At 57.2% G+C, this 9177-nt stretch overlaps 1 protein-coding gene across 2 annotated transcripts; it reads left to right on the top strand.

Annotated features, from left to right (window-relative positions):
* Nucleotides 1–252: 252 nt before the first annotated feature.
* On the top strand, nucleotides 253–6427 carry Sts (steroid sulfatase). Of its 2 annotated transcripts, none has more exons than XM_052169718.1 (10): nucleotides 253–1228; nucleotides 1922–2077; nucleotides 2172–2293; nucleotides 2366–2488; nucleotides 2729–3176; nucleotides 3538–3674; nucleotides 3760–3897; nucleotides 4328–4487; nucleotides 4702–4817; nucleotides 5487–6427. In XM_052169718.1, exons 2-10 carry the CDS (start codon nucleotides 1929–1931, stop codon nucleotides 5864–5866), a joined length of 1773 nt encoding a protein of 590 aa, XP_052025678.1. In that variant the 5' UTR covers nucleotides 253–1228; nucleotides 1922–1928; the 3' UTR covers nucleotides 5867–6427. The 2 variants fall into 2 exon arrangements, with proteins under 2 accessions (XP_052025678.1, XP_052025677.1); XM_052169717.1 differs by having other exon boundaries at nucleotides 253–1330.
* The last annotated feature ends 2750 nt before the right edge of the window (nucleotides 6428–9177 follow it).

Here is a 9177-nt window from a genome sequence, read left to right as displayed (position 1 = left end):
ACCCAGGCCTGTCAGTCAACGCTCGCCCCTCTCCAGGCCTTCCAGTCGACAGAAGATTCTGGGGTCAGGCTGGATAGAAAGGAAGGGGGGATGGGTGAGGGCGGGACTCAGCTGCGAATGACGGGAACCCAACCAGAAGTGACTGTGGCAGAGGGTGGGCAAAGCCATGACTGACCGAGAACGAACCGGAAATTTCAATGCAGGAGGGCGGGACTCAGCCTTGACTGACAGGAGCCCAACGGGAAGTGACTGTGGCAGAGGGCGGGACTCAGCCACGATACACATGAAGCGAGCGCCCTACTTCTGGCGCCCTGGAAGACCCGACCCGGCCCCGCGTACCCCTGAGCTCCCGCCTGGCAGTGTTCCCGGGCTGCCTTGCGCTGAGGTCCTGCTGGAGTCGCGACTTCCGGTCCCCTCTCCCAGCACAGCATCTCGCTTCCCGGTGGCCACTGGGCGATGAGTGCCGACAACCGCGGGGTGACTGACAGGTGTGTGCTTTGACTGACAGAGGACGCCACGCCCCCGCCACGCCGACCTGCCACTCATCGGAATCAGCGCCACTCCTCGGCCACGCACCTGCCTCGCCCCGCGTGCCACTGACCCCGTGACCCCGCTGACTGACCCCCGTGACTCAGACTCCACTGCCCCGGCCCACGGACTCAGCCTTTAGTCACTGAGCTGGTCCTGCCCCCTGACGTCATCCTGAAGGGTAAACAACGGCGGTCCTGCCCCATCTCTGTCAATCACGACCGCGGTCGGGGTTTCGTGCATGACGTCACCTGAGCGACAGCCCGACACCTCTGTGACCAAGGTCACTGACAGCCGCCGGCGCCATGCTTGTTGGCGTCTCTGTCCATCACCTGGCGACTGCTGGCCCCGCCCTGACGTCACCCACTACCCGAGGGGGAGTTTCCCCGGCTCCGCCCTGCCTGATGACGTCACCTGGAATCCCAGGAGCGATGACCCCGCCCACACCCGGACGTGCTGCTGAAGTGGTAAAGAATGTCCACGCCGCGCGGCCCCGCCCCCTGATGTCACCGGGTAAACACCGCCGGCCCCGCCCCTGGCGCATGACCCGTGACCCGCGGGTATAACTGCCCCGGGCGGGGGCGGCGGCGCCGAGAGTTCTTGCCCCAGGCTGCCGCCGCCGCCAGCCCTGTGACCCGCGACCTGGCCAAGACTGTGACCCTCGACCTGTGACCTCCGACCTCTAACCCCACTGTGACTGGTGAGAGAGCCTGGGCTATGGGGAGAGAGAACAAGAGGCAAGGAAGCTCGGCATGGAGAGAAGGAGGCCAGCCTGGGCTACACAAGCCAGGACAGTGAGAGGGTAGGGGCAGCCTGGGCTACGATGTGGATGGTGACTGGGGAAGGATGCAAGTGCACCTGGTGGACTCAGTATGTGAGGCAGGGGAATGGCCGCGAGTGGGGTATGTGGCCCAGGAGGAGGGAGTCAGGAGACATCCTGGGCTAGGCGCAGGTAGTGAGGCAAATGTGGGACAGCCTGGGCTACACAGGGGAGGTCAGGGGGAGGATATGAATTGGCACAGCCTGGGCTACATGGATGGGGAAGTGGGGTAGCCCAGGCTACATCCACTTGACGCCAGGCAACCAGAGCCACTTGGAGGGACGGAGAGGGCAGCCTGGGCTAGGCAGAGGGCAGGGAGGGGCCCTGAGCTGTGCAGTGAGGTCTGGGTCAGCCTGGGCTACACAAAGGGAAACACGGCAGCCTAGGCTAAGTGTTGAGATGATGTCACTAGGCGGAGCTTATCGAAAGGCAGGCTATGGGAGGGGCCTGATGACTGACAGGATGTGAGGGCTGAGCTAAATAGTAGCAGGCGGGGCCTAGTGTGATTGGCAAGGGAAGTCATGTGGCTCAGTGAGCCTGAGTGACTGAGGCCACGCCCCCGGAAACACACAGGACTACGATGCCCCGCCCCTCCCCTGCATGGCTCCTCCCCCCGCTGCTGGCCCTGCTCTGCACTGCCCACGCCCACCCTGGGCCCAACTTCGTCATCATCATGGCAGACGACCTCGGCATCGGCGACCCTGGCTGCTACGGGAACCAGACACTAAGGTGGTGGGGCCAAGGGCCCGGGAGTGGGCGGGGCCGGAAGTAGTGCTCAGGGTCATTCCTACTCATGGCCCCCTCGACCCTGGCGACCCCACAGGACGCCCAACATCGACCGCCTGGCCCGGGAGGGTGCGAAGCTCACGCAGCACCTGGCCGCCGCCCCGCTCTGCACGCCCAGCCGCGCCGCCTTCCTCACGGGGAGATACGCCATGCGCTCAGGTGGGCGTGACCCTTATGACCCGCGTGACCTTCCCATGACCTCCGTGATCTCATGCTCCCCACCCCTCGCAGGCATGGCGTCACGTGGCATCATGGGCGTGTTCCTCTTCTCTGCTTCATCGGGCGGGCTCCCAACCAGTGAGGTCACATTCCCGCGCCTGCTGCAGGAGCAGGGCTACGCCACTGCGCTAGTTGGTGAGGGCGGGGCCGGGAGGGTGAGGCAGCTGTGCCCCTTGACCCCTGACCTGCTGCTGACCTTGCGACCCCCCAGCCATCCCCTTACCTGGCACGACTGTTGGCCCCTGGGTCTGATGTCATGGCTCCTGACCCCACGTTTGACCTCCGACCCCTGACTCCACTGAATCACCCCGTCTGACCCCGTGACCCTGGGCGTGACCTCTGACCCATGCCTGACCCTATCTGATTCCCCTGCAGGGAAGTGGCACCTGGGCCTGAGCTGCCACTCACCAACTGACTTCTGCCACCACCCACTGCGCCATGGCTTCTCGCGCTTCCTGGGCACACCCACCACCAACCTGCGCGACTGCAGGCCGGGGGGCGGCACCGTGCTGGGCCCCGCCCTGCGGCTGGTGTGGACCCTGACACTGGGCACGCTGGGGGCAGGGCTGGCCTCGCTGTGGGCGTGGCGGACACTAGGGGCAAGATGGTGGGGTGTAGGACCAGTGCGGGTACCCCTGTGGGCGTGGTCGGCAGTCGCGGTGGGCGTGGCTGGGGTGGTGGGCGTGTCCCTTCTCGCATTCCGCGCCCACTTCCGCCTCGCGAACTGCTTCCTCATGGCCGACCTTGCCATCGCTCAGCAGCCCACGAACTACAGTGCGCTCACTCAGCAACTCACGGACGAGGGGCGGGACTTCCTGCGCAGGTGACAGCGGGGGCGGGGCGATGGGGCACTCTGGATTGTGTCATTTTCCGGTGGGCGGGGTTTCAATGAGCTGGCATTTCAGGAGTGGGTGGGTCCTCGACTTTACTGCTTCCTGTCTGAGAACGTCATGGTCTCCTGGGGGCGTTGCTTGCATGGGGGCGGGGCTGCCGAGCTTTGGTGGTTTCCGGAGGCGGGGCTTCAAGGTGGGCTGGCCTGGCCTAACTTGGGAGGGGCGATGGGGTACAGGGAGAGAGGCCCGGGGCAGCCTGGGCTATGCTGCAAGGCAGTCACTGTGTGGCAGGCCAGGGGGAAGGAGGAGCGATAATGTCACCGCCCTGTGATGTCATGACCCCGTCCCCAGGCACGTGGCCACACCCTTCCTGCTGTTCATGTCCTTCCTGCATGTGCACACTGCACACTTCGCAGGCCCAAAGTTCGCCGGGCGGAGCCAGCATGGCGCTTATGGCGACAGCGTGGAGGAGATGGACTGGGGAGTCGGTGAGTGGGCGGGGCCACAGGGGCGGGGTGTGTCTCGGGCGTGGCCGCGTCACGCGTGACCGCCCCCTGCCCGGCTGCCCTGCAGGGCGGATTCTCGACGCACTGGATGAGCTCGGCCTTGCCAATAACACGCTTGTGTACTTCACGTCTGACCATGGCGCACACGTGGAGGAGGTCGGCGAAGGCGGGGAGCGGCATGGCGGGAGCAATGGCATCTACCGGGGTGAGCCGGGGTGTGGCGTGGGAGGCACGCGTGTGTGAGGGTGACACGTGTGGGCATAGAGACAAGCACACGCGTAACTGGGCAACACAAATACGCGCGTGTACACGGAAATCCATGCATACATGACTTCGTGTGTACATAAAACGGCGACATGAAATGCACACGTGGGGACTCCAACACGACTTAGGTCACACACAGGGACACCAGTCATGCGTGTGGCCCCAGACACGCAACTCTGAAGCCGACACGCATGCACACGCGAACACATGACAGGCATGTCGTCAAGGTTGCCCCATGGCAGGGACATGAGCTGCCAACCTTGCGACCTCACAGCGCCCCATACCTGACGTCACGTGTGGCTATGTCACGCATGTTTCGTGTGACACGCGTGACGCCGGGACTGCGTCCCCAAATGCCCCTCCCATCCCAGGCGGCAAGGCCAACAACTGGGAGGGCGGCGTCCGTGTCCCCGGCCTCGTGCGCTGGCCCAGCGTGATCGCGCCCGGCCTGGAGATTGATGAACCCACGAGCAACATGGACGTCTTTCCCACGGTGGTGCGACTCGCGGGGGCGGAGCTGCCAGGCGACAGGTGAGGGACAGATGGGCATAGCCCCGCCCACCAGTCATTGAGCCACACCCACTGGGGCAGAGGTCTGCGCTTATGTCTAGACAGGCTCCACCTACTTGAATCCAGCCACGCCTCCTCTGCGTTCCAAACCCCGCCCAGTATTGACTATGTGGCTATGCCCCTCCCACTCTCAGACTTGGACCCGCCCATTCGAATCACACCCCCCTCCCCGCAGGGTGATTGATGGGCGGGACCTGATGCCATTGCTTCGCGGGCACACGCATCGCTCCGAACACGAGTTCCTGTTCCACTACTGTGGGGCCTACCTCAACGCCGTGCGCTGGCACAACGGTGAGTGCGGACGCGCGTGTGCGTGTGTGTGTGTGTGTGTGCGCGCGCGAGCAAATGTGTCATGATGCACAGTGTGTGTGATGCCCCCAGGCAGGAGCAGAGTCATGCCTACCACCCAGCTGGCAGACCGCTGCCGTGCCTGCTGCAACACACGCCTGTGTGTATGAATATGGATGTGTGCATGGAAGGATCACAGAAACGTGATCACATGCGTGGCAACACAGATACAGCGACGTGTGCGTGGACAGGACACACGCTTGTGTATTTCTGCATGTCACTTGTCATATATGTTCCTATGTGATGCCTGCTGTTGTGTATGGTGATGTGTGTTGTCACATACATGCTTGCGGACTTGATCGTGGCCGTCACGCGTGGCTACACACCCTGTCCTTATACATGTGTCAACACGGATGGTGTTCACATGTATGCTGTTTGTGCTATGAAGTGTGTTGAGTGTGGTGTTCCACACTATGCCACATACATCATGTATGTCATCACATATTGTCATGTGTGACATAACACAGATGTCACCACAAACGACACATCACATGCCAACTATGTCATCATATGTGGCCATGCGTGTGTTCTGACATGCTGCATGTTGTGATGTTTGTTGTAATCACACGTGCTGTCACGTGTGGCATGCATCCGTGTCCACCCCACCCACAGGCAGCTCCGTGTGGAAGGCCTTCTACTTCACGCCCAACTTCGACCCCCCGGGCTCCAATGGCTGCTTCTCCACACACGTGTGCTTCTGCTTCGGCAAGTACATCACGCGCCACGACCCTCCGCTGCTCTTCGACCTCGCCCGCGACCCGGGTGAGCGCCGACCTCTGACCCCTGAGGCGGAGCCGCGCTACCACGAGGTCCTGCGCACCATGGCCGAGGCCGCGCGTGCGCACACAGCGACCCTGGACCCCGTGCCCGACCAGCTCTCCCTGGCCAACGTGGCCTGGAAGCCATGGCTGCAGCTCTGCTGCGCGTCCCGGCCACACGTGTTTGCGTGTCGCTGCGCGGATGATGATGGCCAGGGCAGGCCTGACATGTGACGCCATCACCCCTGAGCCCCGCCTACTACACCCCCGGGCGCCGGCCGTGCTCACGCCGTTTGGGGGTCAACGGTCATGCTGCCCCGCACACATGTGTCTGCACTTGAGACACGCGTGTGCAGGCCAACCGGCAGGGCCGTGTCTGTGGCTGCGATGTCTGGGGTCAGAGGCAGCCAGAGGTCTCCACCCCAAAGGCATTCGCATGCACATTCACACTCTGCCTATGCCAGCACACGCCCCACACATGCTAACACACGGGTACATGAAGGACACCATGCCACCTCACCCTGCCGCTCAGTGTTATGGGCCCTGAGTCTGACGCCATGGACAGACTGAAGCTCTCCCACGCATACAGGTAAACACGTATGAACCGCGCACACCGCCCAGCCCTTCAGTATTGCAGTGAAAGACACGGAAGCCGGCAACTCCTCGCACACGGGAGAATTGCCAAGCACGACGCGGGTCAAACACCTGATCTGTCAAACCCTCACATGCGTGTTCCCACCTGGGGACCCAAGTAATCCCATGATCCTCCTGAATAAACGAAGGTCTCTCCCATGACACGGATGTCATCCTTCAGGGCGAGTCGCCCGAATGCGTGGCCATTTGCACATGGGATGTGGGAGTGAGTGTGTGTGCATCACTTGTGCACATAACTTGTGTTGAAAGCAGGGAGCAACCCATGTGTGACTACATCACATGGCCTGGACACGGGTGTGTCTGCCATGTCTTCCATGAAGAGCATGTGCATGAGCTGAGCATGTGCATGAGCTGAAGCTATGGAGCTAGAGCATGTGTCAGGGGTCACAGTGGTGATGTCACTGGGTGGCGGGGTCTGGGCACCGCCTGCAGGGAGCCAGACTGTCAATCATGAGATACAGGGTCATGACCTCCTTCTCCTCCCTGGTGAACTCTGACCTCCCGACCCCACCCCAGATTCCCAAGCCCTGCCCCCAGCGCCATGCATCCCCACCCCTCACCCGCGCCAGCCTGGAAATGCAGTGCCTGCTTGCTGGGGCAGGGCCGGAAGAGAGGCTTTAACGCAGCGATTATATCGATACGGTTTCTCTTGAGTATGAGTTCCTGTATGCAATCAGAGACGGCTGTGGCATGTAAGCATGTGTCCACCTGAGCGCACTCACACGGTTTCCGTCCGGTTTGTGTTCTTTTATGTCTCTGAGAGCATCGTGATACGCATGCGCTGTTGTGCATTGCATGCAGAAGTTTCCTCCACAGTGCGCATTCTTTTAAGTGTTTGGAGAGGACACTGACGTCATGCGGCTCGTGTCCCCTGCTTGGTCTTCAGTGTATTTGGAGGAAACGCTGACATGAAAAGGCGCCATGACACTGCTCTCACTCATAAGCTTTCTCTCCTACATATTTTCTTTTGTGTACTCGGAGATGACTGTGTCCTGAAAAGGCTTCACCTCACTGATTGCATCCATAACGTGTCTCTCCAGTGTGTGTTCTTTTGTGATGTTGGAGATGACTGGGCCTTGGAAAATCTTTGCCACGTTGACTACACTTACAGGGTTTCTCTCCACATGACGTCTTTCATGTCTGAAATAATAATTGGCACATGGGAAATCTTTACTAAATTCATTATGCTAATCGATCACGCTGTCAAGATGAATTAAGATTGCGATTTGGTCTAATGGTAATGAAGTATTAGACCTTAAGGTTCTATCACTTTGTATGTTCATGGTGTTCTCCCTCATTATAGGTTGTTCAAGACACCTGTGCCGGTTATTACATGGCTCATATTTATAACGCCCTCTTTTAATATGAGCTTCCTATATGATATATTTCACCTCTCTGAAGAAAGTGTGAACAACTCTGATCTTTCTAACACTAATCGCATTCATCATTTTTCCTGAAGAGTGAATTACACCACATTTGATGATAAACCAGGATAAACAGGAGAATCTCCAAATCCCTAGTATCCATAAAGATTTTCTACACTGAGTTTGGGGATGTTCCCTGGAAAACTAGAAAACCAATGAATTGCAAATGTCTATCATATTCCTGATGTCTGTCGAAGTCAGAATATCTTCTCATTGTCTTAGAAAAAATGATGTTGCTCCTTTCAATATCCCGATGCCCACATGGTTTTCATCCATTGTGTCGCGTGATATACCTAATAAAAGAAGAATAACAAGTGAAAGGTTTACACATTGCATTCACACTGTTTGAACTTTTGTTTGTCATAACATGTGGAACATAGGTTAATGTTTCTCCACAAGAACATTCTTGATTCTCATAAAATACCTTCTCAACGAACTTAACAATATTACTACAAGAATATGAGTATCACCAATTTTACCATGGACTACTTGATTATTAGAATGTTTGGATATAAATTTATCACTATTTAATTGCTGGGAGCCAGCCCCAGGACAGGTGTTCTTTTCTTCTTGGTTCTTCTTGAGGCCGTGGAGGGAGGGGGAGAGCGTGGGGGGGGGGCAGACTTTGTCTTACAGAAAATTTAGGGTTGCTGTATAATAAAAGGTTTATTTTTCTAAGTCTTAAGTTACTATGCTAACATAGCTGACCTGCCCTCTGCGTTCCTCTGAAGCCAGAGACTGAGGTCTCGGGCATTTAACACCTCATCCTAACACAGCAGGAGATTACATAAAGGATCAGATGCCAGAGCCTTTTCCCCATTGTCCAGATGCCTCCTGCTTGTCAGCCTAGGGGGAAGTTAGGAGCCATAAACCTCTATTGAACCAGAAGAGAATAACACATGCATGAAGAAAAACCCGTCTACATAAGTGAATATGCATAATCTCACATAAATTCATACACACAGCTTCATACATATTTTCACGCAGTCAGCTGGGCCCAGCTTGCATGCATTCTCACGGTTACATACTTGCACACACATGCATACATCCTCACAATTACATACTTGCACACACATCCATATTTACACATGAATATGGAGCAAAGACCAAGCACAGGCGCAGAAAGAACTCACTCATTCTGGATGAAAAATGGACTCCAATATTTATTGCATCAAGAAAAAAAAAGCTTCCAATATTTTAATACTAAATGAATTAAATTCATGTTTGTAAGAAAAAAGCTTTGTTTCTCTTAATAAGACTAAGCCTGCCTTGTCCTTACCATGGGACCTGTCCTGTCCCGTGGTGAGGAGAAGCCGCCGGCTCCTTCTGCTCTCTGCAAAATATTTTCCCTCTTTCCCTCTGCATCCTGCACATTGTTCTCTTAGTTGTTTTATGTTACCTATAGTTTCTAAGTTATTTCACTCTGCATTCTCCTTCTAATCTTGTCCTCTTCTGACTAAAAACTTG

Source organism: Apodemus sylvaticus, chromosome 23, assembly GCF_947179515.1.
Source record: "Apodemus sylvaticus chromosome 23, mApoSyl1.1, whole genome shotgun sequence".
Taxonomy (NCBI): domain Eukaryota; kingdom Metazoa; phylum Chordata; class Mammalia; order Rodentia; family Muridae; genus Apodemus; species Apodemus sylvaticus.
The sequence above is the reverse complement of the archived record's forward strand: the minus strand, read 5'-3'. Positions and strand labels throughout refer to the sequence as shown.

Excerpts from the sequence above, each read along its gene's own strand:
- Sts (XM_052169717.1), top strand. The coding sequence starts at position 1,281 with ATGGAGAGAAGGAGGCCAGCCTGGGCTACACAAGCCAGGACAGTGAGA. Across the intron at positions 2,294-2,365 it reads GAGATACGCCATGCGCTCAG|GCATGGCGTCACGTGGCATC; the intron begins GTGGGCGTGACC and ends CACCCCTCGCAG. Across the intron at positions 4,818-5,486 it reads CGCCGTGCGCTGGCACAACG|GCAGCTCCGTGTGGAAGGCC; the intron begins GTGAGTGCGGAC and ends CCCCACCCACAG.